This window comes from Rhopalosiphum maidis, chromosome 4 (assembly GCF_003676215.2).
Source record: "Rhopalosiphum maidis isolate BTI-1 chromosome 4, ASM367621v3, whole genome shotgun sequence".
Taxonomy (NCBI): domain Eukaryota; kingdom Metazoa; phylum Arthropoda; class Insecta; order Hemiptera; family Aphididae; genus Rhopalosiphum; species Rhopalosiphum maidis.
Window position 1 is genome coordinate 44,667,865 of NC_040880.1, and position 21,780 is coordinate 44,689,644.

The following is a 21,780-nucleotide window of genomic DNA, read 5'->3' on the forward strand; positions in this document are numbered from 1 at the left end:
CATTCCATGAATTTTCTTCAACACATTTTTTGTGTAAATGTAGATCATTTTATAGAAATTATAGTATAAAACGAAATAAATAACAATAATTTTGTTCATGGTATGCATATGCACACCTTTGCATCCTACAAATGACGTCACTGGTTCGGGTAAGTGGAAATCGCTCTGCCGTAAAATAGGTGTATAGTGAAGCATACGACAAATTGTAATGGATGTGTTAAATTTGAATTCAATAATAAATCATTGTATAGGTACGGAAAACGATTCTAAACAAAAACGGTCTGTCGCCTATAATACCAATTATATTTTATGTTTAAAAATATTTTGTCACCTACAAAAACAAAAAAATCGTGGTGTAAACATAGGTATGGTATATATATTATAATAATAATTAAAATGTATTCTGATGTAAAAACTATTACTATATTATATTATAATTAGTTAAACATTATTATATAATATGATAGCTAAACCTTGAACGGCTTGAACTATAATCTCTATCAAAAATGAACTTTGTTGATGATAATATTATTATGTATTTATGTCCTACTATATAGTTACATATTGTATATTGATTAATGTATTATTCTGTGAAGTGGTCTCCGCTGAATAAAATTGGGTAGGTACATAGTTTTACAATAATTAACTAATTCCGTTTCTTTCATTGATGCGTAACCACATGTCCACATGATAACTAAATAATACATGATAACTAATATTATAAATTATAATATTTAATATTTTAACATATTACATTAATTAATAGTAAATTGTTTTAACTATATTGTATTTATCACTGTCATCATCATAGGCTTGAGACAGTGGTCGTCAACCAGCCGTTATTTTAAAAATATAGGTCGATCGTTACATAAAAATTAATTTTAATTTATAAATAAACCTTATTGCGGTAAATTGGATTCCAGAAAAAAAATTTAGTACGTTAAATATATAATAGGTAAGTCAAATTTTATAATTAAGGTATAAATATTGTATAAATGGTATAAATTAAGATAAATGTGATTTTTATAATATTATGTTCTCTCAGTTCTCTGTAAAAACTTAAATGATAAAGATTTAACAAATTCAAATTCAACATGATATGATTCACAACTATTTGTTGTACGCACGGTGGTAGTTGAAAGTTCAGACCAAATATTTGGGGAAAATGTAGCATCAAATGAAATACTTATAGTGTCTTATAGTATATTATAATATAATCGTAAAATATTTGAAAAATTACTTTTTTTCTATGTTTTGAGTTTTTAATATTTTACTATTTTAGACCTAGTTGTACTAATGGTTTATAGTCGGACCCAACTTACCACTACTTTTTTTATACTCAGGACTCAACTTACTGCTTTTAAAAGGGCGTAGATCGTTTGGGTGAATTGACTCAAAGTATGGTCTGTTTGGGCGAATCTACCCAAAATATGGTCTGGCGAATATATGTATATAATAAGTGTTGCTTAACAAGACTATTTAACAAACTTCCATTATAAATGTTACTATATTTGCTTAATAGCCCTGCGGGTATATCCTGTTTATCGTTTGCCGTTTGGGCGAGGATTATTCGACTAAAAATACCGTTTGGCTGGTATGAAAATGTTTATATGCTATATGTTTGTAGAACTAAGAATACACTTATTGGTATGGTGTCATCTTTTTGTTATATTTGAATAATTCAAAAAATACATGTCAAATCAGTGGCGTATTTAGGCCGGGGCAATCGCTCCCATATAACGTGTATGTTAAAGTAAGGTGATCAGAGGACCTTTATCATTGCATAAATGATTATTTAAGCTGTATTTATGTTGAAAATAATCTGATTTAAAATACAATAAAAATTCTATAGCAACCGACTCAATCACTATTAAATAAGTAATTTAACTTTTGTGTTTAAGAGGCCCGCATACTATCTAGACCCTGGGTCCTGGGACCACCAAGTTTCATACTATACCACCGTCCACCGAGTCAAATTGATTTTGATTCCCAAAGATTCGTGTTATTAAAACTCGTTTGTAAAATAATTTTGCATCGTATGATATTAATCATACAGCGTTTTTTGTACGGTGTTAAACCTAACCTAGTGTGATAGTAGGTACAAATTTTATATTTTCCGATGCAGTTTCGTTAGGGCGGCATTATTTAGTGAAAAACCCATGTTATACATCCATAACTCCATATTTTAAGTGACATGCATATATAAATACCATATCGTATGCAAAAGTCATTAGTCATTATAGTTTACATAAATATTTATGTATAGTATACAATGACTTACAGATAATATTAAACATACCTAATTTATTATAGTGTACCTATATAGTATGCATTTCATGATTTATGATAATAATAAAATTACATAACACATTAAATACCATACCTATTATATTATGTACAATTTAAGATTTATTTTATTTACTTAAATCGTGATATTATTAGGCATGCAATTGTAATATTGATAGAAATTGGTCTTCATCACTCACCAATCCCATTGCTATTCGCTATGGCGGGAGGGGAGCATATTATAACATACCTATATCAATACTATATCATAATATAATATTTCAGTCAAAAATAAATGGGTAGAAAATATTTCATCCTAATCGTATTTTAGCCAATTCAATTAATAATTGAATGATTGTACATCAAAAATATAGTTTTTGTTTTTACACTACTTACGTCAGTGAAAAAAACATATAGAGGTTAGTAAACACAATTTTGTAAAAAAAAAAGTCGTAGATAGTTGAAATTTCAAGTTTCAACCAATACAGAGCATATTTTAACGTATAAAGTGTGTGGTAGTTTGTGTGTATTTAATATTAATTTAATGTTACTATGTGGTGGCCGCCGGTGGGTTTTCGTGCCATTGATCAGTGTCCACTGAAAAATTTAACAATTACTATAATAATACAATTAATAACAAGTGCCATACACTAAGCAGGCAATGCTCACATAATACATTTTCTCATTTTGTATAATTTTTTACGATTCCGACGTAAAGTTAAGGTTAACAATTTTTTTTTCAAGTAGGTGTTTAATAATTTGTAATTTTTTTTTGATTTTCTTTATTGTTATGAATAGATAGGTATTTGTATTTTTTTTTTCTATATGGTTTGCTTTTTTGGCATTATTTATTATAATATGCATTATTAATTAATAATTAATAATAATATTAATAATTATTATATCTATTTATAAAATAAATTATGTACCTTTATAAATATTTATTTACGTATATAGTGACATAGTGTATTAGTGTATAGTGTATACTAAACAATATGTTAATATCAATGAATCTATAAGTAAATATTAACTACTTGGCGATAAATCTAACATTGTTATTAAGACTAAGGTAAGTAACTAAGTAAGTATAGCCCGAGTATAGGCTGCTTGCCGCTTGGCAAATTTGACAGTCGACTTTAATGATAAGAACAAGAAGGCTCTCATTATTGATAAGATATATCACTCGTTATCACGGTCATTGTTATCGTCTTATCATAAAACAGTCTTATCGTTTGTAGTCGTTGATCATAGATTGACTAGACCGTAGTCTTTAGTACTCACTACTCGCTAATTAACTAATTCACTATTCAGTACTTTTATAGTTGTAAGTTGTAAATTTTTGAATAAGAATACAAATACTCGTAACCCATAACCGATTCATTATTGCTGTCGCATACAGTTTGTAGTTCGACTGACTTACTTTCCCGCTAACGTAATATTGTGGTAAGTATTATTTGGTAATATTTCGATAAAATCATTTACTCATTTATTCAATACGAAAATACGTATTTTTTTTCGTGATTACCCGGTCTATGATCTACTGTTTATTGTATTTTTACCGATTCTACAGGTGCTGTACTCCCGTGGTTTAACAATGATTTGGTAAGTTGATTGTAAATCGAGAAAAAGAAAAAAGAAAAAAGAATCATCTAATGAATTCTGAAACTCCTCCTCCGATCGGCGTCTCATTTGCCGGTAACAGTGGTGAGAAAATACCATTAATGAATCGCCGCCGTCAAGTATTTGACTATTTTACACGTATGTTTGGAAATTCGAGTTCTGGTTCGGAGGAAACATCCAAGGACGGTTATGTTGAGTTTGGCAATATTGGGGAGGCGACCAGTGGCCGTACACTTGGACCGTTTGCTGGTGTGTTTGCGCCCGTCTGTTTGTCCATGTTCAGTGCCATGTTGTTTTTGAGAGTGGGTATGGTATTGCATATTATTCATATATTTTTTAATAAATTACTGAAATATTAACAGCTGTTATAATTTGTTTGATTGTTGTTTAGGATTTGTTGTTGGAAATGCTGGCCTCATCGAGACATTATTTCAATTTGCCATTGCTTATACAATTATTGTTTTCACTGTTATGTCTGTCTGTGCTATATCAACCAATGGTGCTGTTGAAGGAGGTGGTGCTTATTGTATCCTTTGATCTTTATTTTCTATGGTTTAATAATTATTATTTATTTTAAATTATTAAACCGGTTTAATTAATAACTTTTTTTACCAAAATTATGAATATTATGATAATATTTTCCTTATAACACCGTGAACAGTTATGATTAGTAGAACATTAGGACCAGAACTTGGAGGATCAATAGGAACATTGTTTTTTTTGGCAAATATTGTAAGCAGTGCTCTCTGCCTTACGGGATGTGTAGAAGGACTAATTGATAATTTTGGAGAATCTGGTATGTTAAGTTTTTAAATTAATGTATAAACTTCTGTATTTTTTTAAAATACAAATTTTATTTTTATTTTTTATTGGCTTAATAACAAATAATATTTGATTTTTACCATCACCAAAGTATTTTTGACCGACTTAAGGTCAAGTAAGCTTTTGGTTAACTTATAATTTCTTAATCATAATTATATATTTCTATTCATTAATATTTATCCATACAATTATTTTATGGTATGCGTAATTTTATATTCGGACTGTTTTTTTTTTAAATACTCTTTATTTTTATTCAACAATGAAATATAGTCCTCAGTAATTTAAGCAATTTAACCATTAGTATATTGTATAATATATAATATAATAATAATAATTTATGATATTTATTTTAAAAGTATATAACCTATAATCTATTTACTTAGTAATGTAGAAAACCTTAAAGTTACAACTTTCATGTATATGTTTTTAGGTTATTTAATGCCAGAAAATAGTTATATATTAAATGATGGCCATTGGTGGAGATTTACTTATACATCATCATTAAATTTCCTAAATTTATTAATTTGTTTAATTGGTGCAACATTATTTGCAAAAACTACTGTCATCATATTTGCAATAGTTGTGATATGCTTACTATCATCAGTCATAAGTTTTTTTTTGAAATCTCCATTTCAAGTAAGAAAAATACCAACAAAATACCTACTATATAAAAATTAATTGATTGTTGTTTTTAGATTGAGGTGCCTGCCGCAAACACTTTTGTTAATCAAACTAATGCCACTGTTTTATTAAACTACACAGGTTTTAGTTTAACTACTTTTACTGAAAATTTAGGCCCTAAATTTGGTAAAGATTACACATCAAACAATATTGCTGTATCCTTTTCATCAGTATTTGGTGTACTTTTCTGCGGGGTGACTGGAATTTTGGCAGGAGCCAATATGTCTGGTAAAAAGAACATAATTTTATTTGTTAAATAAAAGTATGTATTCAATTTATTACACATACTTATTTTTTTAGGCAATTTGAAAAACCCATCTTATAGCATACCTCGAGGAACATTAGGAGGTGTACTGTTTACATTCATATCTTACATTAGTTTGGCCATTCTTGCTGCTGCTACATGTTCACGAGATTTACTTCAAGAAAACTATGTATTCCTAATGCCCATTAATATTTGGCCTCCATTTACTTCTATCGGTATATTGACTGCAACATTTTCAGCTAGTCTTAGTTGTTTGATTGGTTCAAGCCGAGTACTTGAAGCATTAGCCAAAGATTGCATTTATGGTAAGAATTATTACAATTTTATAAATTTTAAACTGCAATATAGTTTGCAAATTTTTGTGATTTTGATATATTTTGTAAACAATTTGAATACTTAAGAAAAAATGTATTTATTTACTATAATAAAAACCATCAAAAAACCTTATATAAAATTTTCAAGGGTAATTATAGTGTTATGTAAAATATTACTAAATTAGTAATTAAGCATATATTTTTTATTTGACTTAAATTGTTTACAAAACTGACCAATATTACTTTTTCAGGTCGATTGTTGCAATTTGTTAATTATGGAGTTTGGCGTTCAAATCCTATAGCTGCAGTTTTATTTTCATGGGTATTAGTACAAATGATTTTATTCATTGGATCACTTAATTTAATTGCTCAGCTGAATTCCATTCTATTTTTATTGGCTTATGTAGCGTTGAATTTGACTTGCCTTGGTTTGGATCTCACATCAGCTCCTAATTTTAGGTATTGTTATTGATTTTTGTTGTTAAATTTCCATGTATACTTAAATCAATATGCATAATGTTATATAAATTGTGTACCAATTAATCTCTATTTTTTTGTATAGGCCATCTTTCAAATATTTTTCTGCGTGGACCTGTTCCTTAGGACTAATGGGTAGTGTTGTAATGATGTTTGTAATAAATCCATTTTATGCTTCAACGAGTTTTGGATTGTGCTTGTTACTTATATTGCTATTGCATTTCTTTTCTCCATGTGAAGCTACTGAATGGGGATCAATATCTCAAGCTTTAATATTCCACCAGGTATGATTATTCTTTTTGTTTGGCTGTTAAGCTAAAACAATTGACTAAAACATGTTATATGTCTTTATAGGTCCGCAAGTATCTACTTTTGTTAGATCCAAGAAAGAACCATATCAAATTCTGGAGACCTCAAATGCTGCTGATGGTTGCTAATCCTCGGTCATCTTGTCCAACTATAACATTCATTAATGATCTGAAAAAAAGTGGTTTATTTGTGTTGGGACACGTTAAAGTTGACAAGGCAGAAACTAATTTAGATTATACTGACAAAGCCATCCCATCCTGGCTGACTCTTGTTGATCATGTGAAAGTAAAATACTTTATAAATTAATATATAATATATTTTATCCTATTTTTGACTTAGTTATATTATTAAATTAATTTAGGTAAAAGCATTTGTTGAACTGACTGTGGCTAATAGTGTAAGAGATGGACTACATCATCTTATAAGGTTATCTGGTATGGGAGCAATGAAGCCAAATACTGTTGTGATGGGATTCTATGACAATAAAATACCACTTGACTATTTTACAAGGTTAGTTAACAATACATTTTAAAATTGTTTGGACAAAATCATGTAAACTATATATATATATATTATAGATTGGATTCAGTTTATAAAACTTCGGTATTCCAAGGAATAACATCTAATGAAGAAAAATTCCCTTTGAGATTACCCAACGGAGAAAAACATTTATCTGCATCAGAATTTGTATCAATGATCTGTGATATATTTCAAATGCATAAAAACATATGTATTTGTCGCCATTTTGATTTATATAACAAGACTGATATTGTTAAGTATGATTATTGATTATATATATTATTAATTTTTTTGTATATACGATATGTTTGTTTATTTAGAAACATTAAGTACAAGTATATTGATGTTTGGCCTGTTAACTTCTTTGGTCCATCGATGAATGATGCATATGACACTAGCAGCTTGTTTATGCTACAGTTATCATGTATTATTAAAATGATTGCTGTGTATAAAAAACACACATTGAGAGTACACCTGCTCAACACTATTGATATTCAAAGTCAAAGAGTGCAGTTAAAACAGCTGTTGTCTACACTACGCATTAAAGCTACGATTCATGAAGTAAGTGCATGCTGTTAAATATAAGATATTACAATATTCTAATTATAAATGTATGATTTTTCAGGTTACAGAATGGTCGCAAATAGATCTGAGTACTTTGGACAGTGATAAAGATACATACATTTCCAGGTGATTATTATTTAAATATTTTATTTGTCTACAACAAAATGATTGCTATGCCTAAAAATTATAATATTATTTTATTTATTGCAGGGTGAATAAATTAATTAAAAATCAGTGTGCTGAAACTGCTATATGTTTTGTTTATTTGCCTATGCTCAAAGAAATGCGGGGGTCAGATTTACAAAATGTAACTTATCTGAATTCACTTACTGATTTAACCAATAACCTACCACCTACAGTTCTTGTACACGGAGTGAGTGCTGTTACATCTACAACTTTATAATACATAATATATTATAATCAAGTGATATTACATTAAAAAATTATTTTATTTATATAATATTACATAATTATTTTTATATTTTTATTATTAATGGATATTAAATATGATTTAATATAAATAATTCAAATTGTTAAGAAAAATGTTGTATGAATCTTATATCTAAAGAATTTTAGGTATTTCATATTTACTTTTATAAATGTAATAATCTATTGCTGGATTACATTAAAAATTAATTAATTTAATGGTTCACTAAAATGTAATCAACCATTCATGACAATCATGTTTAAGGGGCCATTAGGTCATTTTACCGATTCATTAAATCTTTATATAGTGCTTTTTTTTGCAATCTGGCATAAGTTTTGTGATACTGTTGAATTTGAATATGAATATTTTATATTATACTTTTATATTGTAAAATGATTTAATATTGAATATTAAATAACTTTATTATAAAACTACTTCATTCTTCAATTTGTCCTAATAAACAATTATTGTTATGAAAACTTTTTAAAATTTACAAAGAGTGTATTCTTAAAATATTAAATAATAGAAAGCAATAGTGCAATAAAAATGCAATTTACATTGTAAGTATGTAGTAATTTTCACAGACAACGGATGCTATTTAAATTTAAATCTAAAAACAGTGTAAATTATAATAATACAAATGAGAGATTCAAATTTATTTTATTAATAAGCAAAAAATGTTTTAAAATTAATTTAAAAAGTGTGTATTATGAAAAATGTTTAAATAATATTTTTTTATAGTACATTTCTTACTAAATGACATTTGAAATGAATAACAATTAAAAAAATGAAGTAAATAAATAAGTTTAATTTTGATTATGACTTACAAAATAGTATGATTAGTAAAATATAGATATAACTAATTATGACTTAGCTGTATCTTAAATCCTAGTTATTATACAATTGATTAATATTTATAACAATATGTATTAAAAATAAAATACCAAAGTTATTTTATAGATTATTCATCTGAGTCTTCTCTGATCTTACTAATCAAGCTTAATTTTTTATTTAATACATTGTTTTCATCCTTAAGTTTCTCTATAGATTTCTTGTATTGATTACATTCTTTTTCAAACTATAATACAGAAAATTAATTTTTATTTTTATTGTTACTTAATACTGTGTTATGGTATTGTTACTTTATTTTTTTACCATTTTAGAAACTATCTCTTGGCGATTAGCTAATTTCAGTTCTAGAACTTTAATTTCTTCATCCAATTTAGAATTTTTATTGTTGAAATACTTCCATACATCATCTATTTTATCTTTTAACGCATTTTCTTAAAATCAAACATTAGAATATTATTTATATATTTTTTATTAGAATTATTACATACAATATTAATATTACCTTCTAATTCCAATCCATTTGTCAATGAATATTTTTCCAATAGATACTTGCGCTAAAAATTTTGTTTTATTACCATTTTAATAAATAAATTATGATTAGGAATATGATATTATAATAGTAGGAATAGTTAAAATTAGATATTAGTAATAATTTCTAACTTAACTAAATTCAATATATTTAACAGTTATTCAGTTAGAAATTAGATGAATTTAAATTGTCAAATTACCATGACATTTTATTTTATATATTGGACATAAACTATAGAAATTATAACAATTATAAATTGTATTCCATAATTAAGCTTGTAATGTATATATTATTAATTTATTGCTAATAATAATTTATATTTACTTGATTCAGAGCTTCAAGATGAGTATTTAAAAACTCATATTGTTCTGAAATAATATTGATAATACAAGATTAAATTTATATAATTACTAAAATTACTAATATCGTTCATAAATCACTAATCTACGTTAACGCCTTAACGGTGCATGTAGGTATTAGCTAAATTTGCAATAAAAATATTGATTAAAATGTAGTAGTTACTAACTACTCTTGTCAATTAAATCGTCCACATCTTTTTCCAATTTACACCTTAGTTCGTCAAGTTCAATCTTAGTTATTTGTAAATCGTCTATTTTTAAATTCAATTTAGATAATTGATCACTCATAGACAATTCTTCTTTGTCCAGTAACTCTGATTGATGGATCAAATCATTCCAAAACTATAAAAATAAAAGTTCTTTCGTAATAATTATATAATATTTTTTTGTGTACCATTATGTTTTGTTATTTTATAAAAAAAAAAACCGCGTCATCATTGCAATGATTATTTTCTAAGCGGAAATACAGAATACCAAATCTAATTTTTCGCCAGGTCTACGCCGAAAGTGTAATTATTGATGTCAGTTGAAGTATTTTAAAATGACTCTTTTCTGTCCAGCCAAAACCTAGTAAATACTTTTTGTCTGTCATTGGACGGAAAAGTAATAATTGTTCAAATTGGATTAATATGCATGAATGCAAATATACGTTTTTTTCTAGTATATTAAATAGGTAGGTTACCCACCCACCGCAATTGGTTTGTCCCTATGGGACATTGGCGCCGAAGTCAATTTGTTCATATTATATGATAATTATTTATGATTCATTCACTGAATTCACCAAACCTTATCTTAGTGGATTGATACAATGTACCTATTAATGTTGTCAAAGGTACATCACTTGATTCCAGGGGCGGCTTGTTACAAGAATACTAGTAGCGGACTGCTCCTGCCCCGAAAATGGGAAAAAAAATGTTTTTAATTTAACACGTTTATTCATAATTCATAACAGAAGATTGATCATTCGAGTAAAAAATAAGTGTATCTATATCATAAATTGTGAAAGTTAATGAAAAATTTAAGTAAAAAAGAACCTAAAAATATTACATTGGTCCTAGTAAATGTAGTTTGGCGGGTAGGTAGGCGAGTTGTTTAGAAACTTACTCCTTGAGTTATGAAGACTCAAGTCGCCACTGCTTGATTCCATGATGTTTAAACAATAATTAATATAATATGATATGATCTACAATATTATTTTATGACTTATCCTTGTACTGCAAAAAACTATAAAACTAAAAAATTTGATTTAATGGCAAAATACCTAATGGTTGTGAGGTCTTAGGAACATTACACTGACAATCACTCACCCGGCCACTTAAAGTTTACACGGCCAACCCAAATCGCCATACTTAAACACGTATGAATCGGCGCTATTGTAGTATATGATTCTCAGTTTGGAGAATCTGGACACCGAGGTGGGCAAGAGCAGTAATCGGTAATTCACCACGAATTTCACTCGTTTGTGTCTGACAAATCATATTTATACCACTGACGTACCTAGTAATAACGTTATGAGGCAGAGGTGTGTGACGAACAAAAAATGTTCGTGGCTTGAGCGGGAACCGGCCGCTGAGAACTCAGCCGATTTCATCAGTTTTGGGTGAAATTCTAGTCATCGCCACTTACCGGCGGTACCGTACACGATGCATCTCACTTCCGGCTTTTGTCACACAATATACGACTACTGACTACTGGTACTTACTATTTACCATTACATGTGAACTCTATTAAACGTACTTGTTTAAATTGAATAAATCTTTTTTCAAGCTCTCGGGCCTCATTGAATAATGCATCATCATCCATTATACAAACTTGAAACTCGACAGGTATAGCTTTTACAAGGAAAAGAAAAGACATTTATCATTAATCTTATAGTTGTATGTACGAGTCGTATAATATACATTATTTTTGATTAGTTATAATCACGGCACGTTGTTTACACATATTTATAGTATATACGCCTACGATATACCTACTGCCTATATTAAAATAATACGGTAAAAGTATACAGAGAAAAAAATGCATACAAATAAAAATTGCTCTTATAAAATATGATGAAGTGTACTTATATAGGAAAAGGAAACTATGAACTAATAATTATAGTTATTACTTATTAAAATTGCTATATTTTAACATAATTTATTTAAACATAATGAAATATTCTCTTAGATGTTTTTTATTATTCTTTTTGACGCGGGGTCGTGGAACTGAACTCTATACTTTTGAAGCATTCCTTAATATATTTTTTAATTTATTTATTTTAAGATTGAAATTTGCACTAGTGCACTACAACTAAATTAAATCATTAATATAATTTTCATATTATATTACACGCTATATTTTAACAGCTATATTAAATAATAAATATTCTATACAAAAGTAGGTATTAATATGAACTATTTTTTATATAATCTATGGTTTAATGAGTTCGATTAAAACTATTGATTTGTTGTAATATATTAATGGATCTAGCAAACATAAATGCATGGTTGAGGCTTAACTGCTCAAAAAATAAAGGAGAGGGTAGGTAATAATTAATTCACTAAAATAGAAAACATGACCTAATTATTGCTTTTTTTATACAAGTCTTAGAACTTATTTTATGACTTCGAAACAAATTGTAGACACCTCAATATTAAGTAAGTAGCTACATAAGACTCATAAGAGTTTATAAAAAATAGTGTTTGACTTATTTGAAAAAAAAATGATGCGATGATGATAATCAATAATCATGTAATCATAATTCGTCTAATAATATTATTAGGTTATTTTTGTAACCGAGATAATACGATAATGTTCGACAATAGGTATGTTAATTTATTATACAACAGAAGAAAAGTGAAATAAATGTGCTTTATGCAGTAATTTTAGGAAACAAATATTTTTATTCTCTATAAATGTACCTATGTTAAATGCATTCGTTATTTATTTTAGAAAATGTGAGGATTTCTAGTTAGTAGTTTTTATATTTGAGGAGGAGGAGGAGGAGGAGTAATTAAAGGCGCCAGTGCAATTAATAACCTGGCAGCTCCATTTTTTTTTTCGAAAATCATATTTCTATATTATATTCTGATAAAGAAAAAAAATCAGTCGACGTTTCTGCGTAATAACCTGTTAGCCTCCGATTATTTTATCACCCAATATAACGAGAAAGGAGCTGTCAGGCTATTTGTATATTCTCCGCAAGAACATGACGGAAAATATGTCCTGTAAGATTTGCAAAAACCGAGCTGCCCGGTTGTTGCACTGACGCCTTTAATTGACACCTTTACTCCCTATTTTACCCCCCCCCCCTAATTTCGCTACTAAGTACAGCAACCATGCTTAAACAGCCTAATAATAGATAATATATTGGAGACTGGTCTATAGTATTAGTATATCTCAGATCTTGTTATATTTTTACAATTATTCAAAACGTATATTACATTAGTACCTATGAAAATAATATTACATAACAATATGGGTTCATACCTTTCTAAAGCATCTTTGATTTTAGTTTATTGAGTTAAAATCTACGAAAATATACAAATTTATGAAACGAAAAAGCTAATGAATGATGATGGCCACATGCTACAAATTACAATGAGACTGCGATAGACATAGATGTAATATACATACATGTGTACATCTAAAATACCTATGTGTATCATCAACGATGGTCATCATATGATTCGTATGGCATATTTTTTTATATTATGCACACAGATATATATATATCTGTGATTACGCATGAAATATCCATTATCCATAGATAATAGGTATAGCATATAACTAAATACAGATATGTACATATTTTAAATACCTTTAAAGTATTTTCATAGTTACAAAACAATTTGAGCTCAGAGGCACTGGCGTATATTGGAGGAGGGTTTTATGGGTTCACCGCTCCACCCGGAATCAACCGGTATACGCCACTGCTCGGAGGGATTTTATATTATTTTCAAAGGTCGTGGTAACAGTCATGGTATTTTGGTATTTACACAGTGGTGTTTTATCTTTCATCATCTGGTCATAAGTTGTACGAATATTTAATCATTTTAATCAGTTATGTTTTTAGGATTTATCAATGGAGAGACAAATTGATTACAAAGCTTATCATGATATTTTAGCCTACCCCCTCCCCCTCGACATTAAAGAACAAAAGAATAATATGTATTGAACCTCAATAAATATAAGTATGTTTTATATTAAAAAAAAAAAAAAAAATCATTGAATTGTCATCCACAAAAGTACATATTGTATCGATTTTCTTTGTCATTGATATAACACCGTGCACTTCTTCTAGATCAATAACCACTATTTCTCAATGGACGGTAATAAACAAAGATGTTGTCGACTGTGGTTAACATTGTTCGCTCAGTTGCGACGATGACACGTGTGCGGCAATAACTTTCCATCGCTTTTTGCCTCTCGTTATTGTGATAAAACAAAAATCATTTAAAGTATATGGAAATGGTTAAATTATATACAAAACCTGTAGTCATAACTTTTTAAAGTCGTTTCACAAGACCGATTAAAATGGTTTCTACTTTATTATTGAAAAAGAAAACAATTTTCAAGCTTAAAACCTACGGTTTGGAATCGTTTTCTCAATTGTTACAAGTTGTAACTTAAACTTTTAGAAATTTGTGAATTAAATGAAATGTTTTTTTTCAAACAAACGGGTTTTTAATCAAATGTATTATTAACGGATACCGTCCATTATTTAAAAAATTGAATAAAATCAAAATATAATCTTTAGACTATTTCTAGTTTTCAGGATGAATTTTATAATATTATCTTCGAAGATACATTTTTTAAGTTTTTAACTAATACGACATAGTTTAGAAGTTTCAATTATTGGCGTTTGGCAAATGATCATTAATACAATAAATAATAATATATAATTTAGATAGCGGCGGTGGTGTAATAAAGTATTTACCAAAAAATGGTATCCTGCTATCCTAGAATTATTTTTGGAAAAATGAATCACCTAAATTTAAAACAGCAAATGTATACAAGTTATACAACTATACAAGTAATATACTATAATATAATAATAAATGTATTAATATAATTTATACGAATACGAGTAGCTATATGGTTTTTTTTTTAATAGTACACCTACATTATAATATTTGTAAATGTATATTAAGTACACAAACACAATGACGTTAAATAGTAAATAATTAATTTTAAGTTCATTGTTTCGAAAAAAATATCTAAAAATTTGAAATTAAAGTATCCAATGAACATTATATAGGTACCTACTATGTTTTCAAAATGTATTATACATTTATTATATCATCATCAACATCGTCGTCGTCGGAGGTGTTACAGCAGACAAAGATTGAAATCGGGAAAATCTTAGAAAATAAATACTCATTTAGTCATTTATACACAAACACAATAGTCCAACAGTTGCCCATACAGAGACTTGCCTTAGATGTATAGACTTGCTGCTTTAATTATTAAGGGAAGTATCACCGGACTTGCTTATTTACTTTCCCCGAGAGTGTTGCTTTATAACCAACATTCATTAGACAACGATAAAATAACATTATAATCGGATGTGATACGACTGTAATACGAGTACATATTTTGATTCCATACGATAGTAAGAGTATCGGCATAACAACGTAGAACATAATTGGTATTGAAAGAAAACATCGATACCTCACTGTCTTTACTTGCTGAAATGGCGTACTATCGGTCGTAAAACTGTTTTTTCGCGTACATCTCTATAAATCCGCGGTTGTGAGTGAATCGTGACGACGATGAACCCTACCGATACGGCGGCCGTGACGGTATCTTTTTGCGATTTATCGATCGTCGCGAGACCCATCGGTGTTCGAAACGTTTATGCATATAATGGCCTCATAATATCATGACGATATGTCAATGCGCGTTATTGTTGTTGTCGTGGGCGTGACCTCTGCGCTCCACGAGTTGTTCTCGTCAATAATAACGACGACGACGACCGCCGACTAAACGCGTTTCGTTTTAGGCGTGTTATGTTTTGGCGACGATCACAAAAACTGGTCTCGGTGTGTACAGTATTATAATATTATACGTATAACACGACCGGTGACGTTTTGGAATTAGCACGCACTCGTCGGGCGGTTTTGACCGGGCGAAATCAAAATCGAAACCATCTCTACACCTCCCGCCGATCGTCCACTGTCGTAGTAAAGTCTATACTGTGCCCAGGACACACGCGATATTTAATAACAGCAACTACATGTGCGCGGTCGTACAGCGTATCACTCGCATAACATCGCATGATATATATATATTATGATTATAGCCGTAGACTGTGCAGGCGCACGCACATGGTTTTCAAAATTATAGCTTGCAAACGATTTGCTCGACCTCAGAAGTATGTATGTTGTGTACGAGTGTTATTATATTATTATTGTTGCGCTCGCGTTCAATAAAATGATATTTAAACTAGGCCACCGCGCGCGTCGATCGACATAGTAAATTAATTAATTAATTAATCGGACGAGGGCCATTGCCCAGGCTAAAACCATTCGCGCCATTGTCAACACAATAATAAAAAAAAACGGTCGCAATCGGTGTCTACATGTGTATTGTTGTGTGTGTGTGTGTATGGATGATATTGTATTACTGTATAATAACCGTTCGCCGTGTCGTTTCGACCGCGATCGTATGTTTTCTACGCATGTGCGTAGGAGGCGTGTAATGCGATATCGGATTTTTGGCTCCACAATTAACGTAATGCAATATAATATGGGCTGCACGACGTTATATTATTATGATATTATATAGGTCGTAATCACGCGGACTTACTGCACTGTCGCGTTGTGTGTCATACACTGATTCGGTATTTAAACAAAATTCTCACAGCTATTGCGTTTATAGGTATGTGTGTGTGTATGACATGACAAATAATATTATTATGCGATATATGTAACGAAAATGCATCACTACAACTTAAATTGCAGGTATTCAGGTGACTTTTACACACCGATTGTATACAGCTGCGATATTATGTTATAATTACAGTAATTTAACATTTTAATACGTATACCTCCTAGTAGTCGGTAGTCGTAGTTTACTATTTATATTCTAGACATAGAATACACCGTATGTTATACGCGTTGGTTAATGATTTTTCAAAGACAGAAGTACGTTAGTTAAGATCTTTCTCTATTGTCGGCTTACGGGCGCCGAAGGATTTATCAAACTTCTAGTCTGATCATTGAAAGGACAATATTTCACTGTATAGTTGCAAAGAAACACTATCTCTACAGGCAAAAAGATGATCGATCACTTTTTAAAGGATTTTAAAAAAAAAACGTGCTCGGAATCGTTTTTCGAACGCAGTTATAATTTATAATCAATTTTATTACAAATTTTGAAATGTACACATATCACAACACCTGTAGGTGTTGTATATCCTGTGCAGTCATAGAGAAAAAAATAATCTACGCTTCAATATGTTATATCTATATTTATGAGGTCCGTGTTGGAGTTATTTTGCCTTGCACGAAATAGTTTACTTTTTATAGGTTTTTCGACATAGTTCTGAGTTCATGAATATTAATAAATAGGTATTTATTTTATATACCTCAAGTTCGCTTGTCCATTGCCCTTTCTGAAAGTTAATAATAAATCACAATACATTTTGGTATTTATTACAGTTGTACCACTTATTTGGAGATAAGTTTAGAAAATAGTTTCATAACATTATAGACTAATACGGCACTTTATAAACACGTGAATGATCCGCAAAGCAATGGCATTATATAATGGCGTAATATTTTTAAAAACCACTGGAATAATTTTACGATTTATTTCGATTTATTATGAACATAACCACAATAGTATGTTTTTAGCTAACTATAATTTTGTAAAACTATGAATATAAATTTATTTTTTGACGGTTTTCAGTAAAAACGTATATTGTTTTTTAAATACTTCGTGATTTACAACTTTTTAAATTTATAACGATTTGTTAGTTACATAATGCGCTATAATTAAGATGGTCATTACCCATTAATTTACATCTTATCTTGTATTTTCTTAGTAAAAAACGTCTAAGAGCCAAAATACCATAATTTGTTTTTTTTTAAATATTCGTTTTTCATCGTCTACTGTTAACTTTTAACGCTGAAATGCATCGCAATAAATACGAAGAAATAATCGGGCTATTATGAAAATCTGATATTATAAAATATTTAATATTTTATCGATACATTTTATAAGTGCTGACTGAATATTGAAATGTTTTAAAATAATACTTAAGTTAAATATAGCATATTACATTTCATGTATTAATAATACATAGAATGTACCTAACTACCTAAAAGTTCTATGTTGGTATGTTTATTTTGGATCGACTATGATTCATTAGTAATACTTAAAATACTTAATATATATGTTTTAATACTATATATATATATATATATACTATTTATGCACATTTATACATTATAATACATTATACTTGAATTAGTTATTATAAGTCATCCCTTCAAAACTACAATATATACGACTTAATTCGTACACGGTGACTCGATTACTCTAATTATTATTGTATTTAAGATTATATTATTCAATACTTTATTATTACTTCTATGGAAAAACCTAGTTTAGGTTGCCTTTTGGTCAATATTTTTAAAAACAATATACTCTATTTGTTGACAACAAATTGTTGTTATAGGCAAAGGCAATAATAATATGATTGAAAATTAGTTATTTATGAAAGGAAAAACGAATACTTAATACTTCTAATCATAAGGTCCTTCTATAATGGGAAAATTTGAATTGCTAGTTGCTGCTTCGAGGTTTATTGCTGTTGATCATCGCAGGTTGATAAATATTAATAATATAATAATATATCATATATTTACGATTATACTTTGTATAATCATTCAAACAATAAGAGTATGTATAAATTGTATATATAATTTAACGCATAGGTATACTTTGTATAACGTATTTTGTTTATTACATATATATATATAAATTTGAAGACAATAAATTAAAATATTTATATTATGTATATATATACATATTACATAAAAATACACGAATAAGGTTTTTTACATGTCATTAAAAGAAATGCACTTAGAATTTTGTTTTCGTAATGAAAAAAAACTCGTAAGAAAAAAAAAAGTGAAATTCCATCAAGTTATCGTAGTCGGTATGAGAAATGATCGGAAACGGCTATTACCATTTGTTGTAACCGTAGCCAGTGGATTGTGGGTAAGAGCTGTAGCCCTTGTTGTAACCGCTGTAACCGTGAGCGCCGTAGTTGTCGTTGTCGTAGTAGCTGTTGTGACCGTAGCCGGAGTTGTACGATCCTGGGTAGTTGTAGCTGTTGCTGTACGAGTAGGCAGACGGGTATTTGTTGTAGCCCTGGTCGTATCCACCGTAGTAGTTGTTACCGTAACCGCTGCTCGGGTACTTGCTGTAGCCGCTGTTGTAGCCGCTTCCGTAGCCGCTTCCGTAGCCGCTTCCGTAGCCGGAAGAGTATCCGCTGTTGTATGTGGACGGGTAGCCGCCGTACGATGGGTAACTGTTGTATCCTCCGCTGTAGCTAGACGGGTAGCTGTTGTAACCGCTGTTGTAACCGCCGTTGTATCCGCTGCTGTAGCCGGTCGGGTAACTGTTGTAACCGCCCGAGAAGACTATAATAATGCGAAAAAAAAACCAAACGCGTCAAGTACAATAAAATTATCGTCGTCGTATATATAAGCTATAATATTGCGGAAAGTAGGTGTATTATATATACTCTAATAGGTTCTATATACTTTGCGATAATATCGTATTATTTCGGAGCGGTGGACAACGTAATGATATGATTATTATATTAAAAATGACGTGTATTTGTCACAGGTAACACGAGTTGAATTCGTCGAGGTTTCTCATTGTTAAAACGATAATATTATTATAATGATGAAAAACACAAATACGTACGCGCGCCCATTACAAAACCCACGAAGGTCGCACGGATGGTCTCAGAATTAATCTCAAAAGACACGGTCCCGTAGTCATCACGGACGTTCACACACACGTGTTGTGGCGGTTACTGCCGTAGACCGCGGGCGCACGCGAGACACGGCGCGGACAGCGGTTTCCGCGCGCAGGAAAACTGCATCCTGTTTGGTTTTCTTGTTTTCCTTACTACGCGTCGGATAATATTTCGGCGAAGGATACGCGCGTTATCGTATACGACTACGTAGTATAGTGTTTGCGTTTGATTTCGTATGAACGCGGTGAGCGTGAGTGTATAGGTATTTCGTGATGGCCGTCCGCGCGCAAGCGAGTGCAATAAAACTGTCGTCGGTCTGTATGTATACACGACATAATATTGCAGTACGTGATTTGGAACCTTGGATCGGAGCCGGCGATGGTTACAATAACGACGGTTGGACGAAAATTTACGAAAAAAAATATTATGACGAGTGTATAATTTTATCTTTGAGTTCGATTTTGTATATTATACCCAGACAGACTTGCGAGAATGGTTAATCGTCGAAACGAAAATCGAGAGACGATAGAGACGTTATGCGATTGAAACTCAAACTAGAGAGAAACGAATAATATTGAACTAAACGAATTTAATGGGTTTATTTTGAAAAGTATAGGTAGATTCGAATTGTTGGTCAACACGTGGTCTTAGTGAGTTTCTGTCTTTTGTGTAATTATAACATTCATAAAATTATAAAATTTAGTAATTATATACTCTATAAATAAGAAAAATGTGCGAAAAGGTGTATGTTTATCTACATTTAAACACGAAAACTTACAATTAAGATGTAAATAAAATAAAATCTGTGTGTTGTACGATGAAAAAGTTTAAAAATTTAGAATAAGAAAAGAAATATCATATAAATAAAACACTTAGAATAAAACTATCAACAAAACGAGAAACGTCGACAGATAAATATATAAGTAGGTAATAGGTATTTTGAGAAAATACGTTGAAGAACCTATAGTTTAAAGACTATAAATGTTAACTTACATCGTCCAGTGGCCGCTGGTGTCAGATCGGATTTATCAGATCGTTTCTCGACCACTTTGGTTTCTTTTTTGGCTTCTTCGCCTTTAGCCAGAGCTACGGCCACAGCCAGCACGACGAACAACTATATCATAACAGAATAGATATTATTGTGAGAATGCCAACGAAAATAATATTATATATTAAAGTGTTAACTCAACACGGCTATCGCAGTCGTTATAATTATTGGAAACTTAATAAATATATAGAGACTGATAGACGATATTATAGACGTCAAGTCGTTGAAATTAACGTCTATAAGCCCCCTATCGTTCACAATATTATAGCGACTGCATAGTGTACTTATTGCAATATAATATAAAAGCACTCACTTTTACGAATGTGTTCATGGTGGTTTGCGATTTGTCGTGTGTCAGCTGTAGAACTTGATTATCTGCAGTGATGAGAAGACGGATTCGTTGTGCAGAAGAGTTCTACGGATCCGGCTTATATACTCGAACCGGCTCGCGACCCCACCCGTATGGATAACCCTGGACTTTATGGATTGCGGTTCCGCGCGCCGTGTTTCGGGTGCCTGCCGCAGATACGAGATAAAGTCTTGTGCGTCCGTGTGCGTGTTTACGTTTGTGTTTGTGTGCGTGAGAGGAAGAAAGGATGAAAAAAAGCAAACAAAAAAATAAACGAACGTGATTTATTCAAATAATATATACGTTATATTATACATGTATATAATATATTGTTTATTCCGAAGGTCGTGAGAATTTTTTCCCTGTAAAAAAAATTT

General features: G+C 30.0%; 3 protein-coding genes across 3 annotated transcripts; 1 reads left to right on the forward strand and 2 right to left on the reverse strand.

Moving 5' to 3' along the window:
• The first annotated feature begins 3,515 nt into the window (after nt 1-3,515).
• LOC113556144 (solute carrier family 12 member 9) lies at nt 3,516-8,654 on the forward strand. Its single transcript, XM_026960914.1, has 15 exons — nt 3,516-3,729; nt 3,857-4,212; nt 4,298-4,432; nt 4,568-4,702; nt 5,159-5,364; nt 5,424-5,637; nt 5,710-5,979; nt 6,240-6,447; nt 6,551-6,749; nt 6,820-7,059; nt 7,136-7,284; nt 7,353-7,550; nt 7,614-7,854; nt 7,919-7,983; nt 8,068-8,654. Exons 2-15 carry the CDS (start codon nt 3,939-3,941, stop codon nt 8,258-8,260), a joined length of 2,727 nt encoding a protein of 908 aa, XP_026816715.1. The 5' UTR covers nt 3,516-3,729; nt 3,857-3,938; the 3' UTR covers nt 8,261-8,654.
• A 591-nt stretch (nt 8,655-9,245) lies between these two features.
• On the reverse strand, nt 9,246-16,144 carry LOC113558670. Its single transcript, XM_026964163.1, has 7 exons — nt 15,275-16,144; nt 11,762-11,856; nt 10,192-10,366; nt 9,990-10,033; nt 9,639-9,690; nt 9,440-9,567; nt 9,246-9,362 (listed from the first exon to the last, which is right to left on the reverse strand). The coding sequence occupies exons 2-7, from the start codon at nt 11,825-11,827 to the stop codon at nt 9,246-9,248; spliced, it is 582 nt and encodes a 193-aa protein (XP_026819964.1). The 5' UTR covers nt 11,828-11,856; nt 15,275-16,144.
• Nucleotides 16,145-19,004: 2,860 nt separating this feature from the next.
• Nucleotides 19,005-21,526, reverse strand: LOC113556641 (keratin-associated protein 6-2-like). The gene is made up of 3 exons (XM_026961722.1): nt 21,368-21,526; nt 21,000-21,120; nt 19,005-19,662 (listed from the first exon to the last, which is right to left on the reverse strand). Exons 1-3 carry the CDS (start codon nt 21,383-21,385, stop codon nt 19,202-19,204), a joined length of 600 nt encoding a protein of 199 aa, XP_026817523.1. The 5' UTR covers nt 21,386-21,526; the 3' UTR covers nt 19,005-19,201.
• Nucleotides 21,527-21,780: the final 254 nt, after the last annotated feature.

Bases quoted from the DNA above. Each gene is read 5' to 3' on its own strand.
- LOC113556144 (XM_026960914.1), top strand. From the start codon at position 3,939: ATGAATTCTGAAACTCCTCCTCCGATCGGCGTCTCATTTGCCGGTAAC. The intron at 5,980-6,239 runs GTAAGAATTATT...TTACTTTTTCAG, and splicing joins AGCCAAAGATTGCATTTATG to GTCGATTGTTGCAATTTGTT. The intron at 7,060-7,135 runs GTAAAATACTTT...AAATTAATTTAG, and splicing joins CTCTTGTTGATCATGTGAAA to GTAAAAGCATTTGTTGAACT.
- LOC113558670 (XM_026964163.1), bottom strand. From the start codon at position 11,827: ATGGATGATGATGCATTATTCAATGAGGCCCGAGAGCTTGAAAAAAGA. The intron at 10,034-10,191 runs GTTAGTAACTAC...ATATTATTTCAG, and splicing joins CGATTTAATTGACAAGAGTA to AACAATATGAGTTTTTAAAT. The intron at 9,363-9,439 runs GTAAAAAAATAA...TCTGTATTATAG, and splicing joins AAGAGATAGTTTCTAAAATG to TTTGAAAAAGAATGTAATCA.
- LOC113556641 (XM_026961722.1), bottom strand. The intron at 19,663-20,999 runs GTAAGTTAACAT...GCATTATTATAG, and splicing joins ACCAGCGGCCACTGGACGAT to TCTTCTCGGGCGGTTACAAC.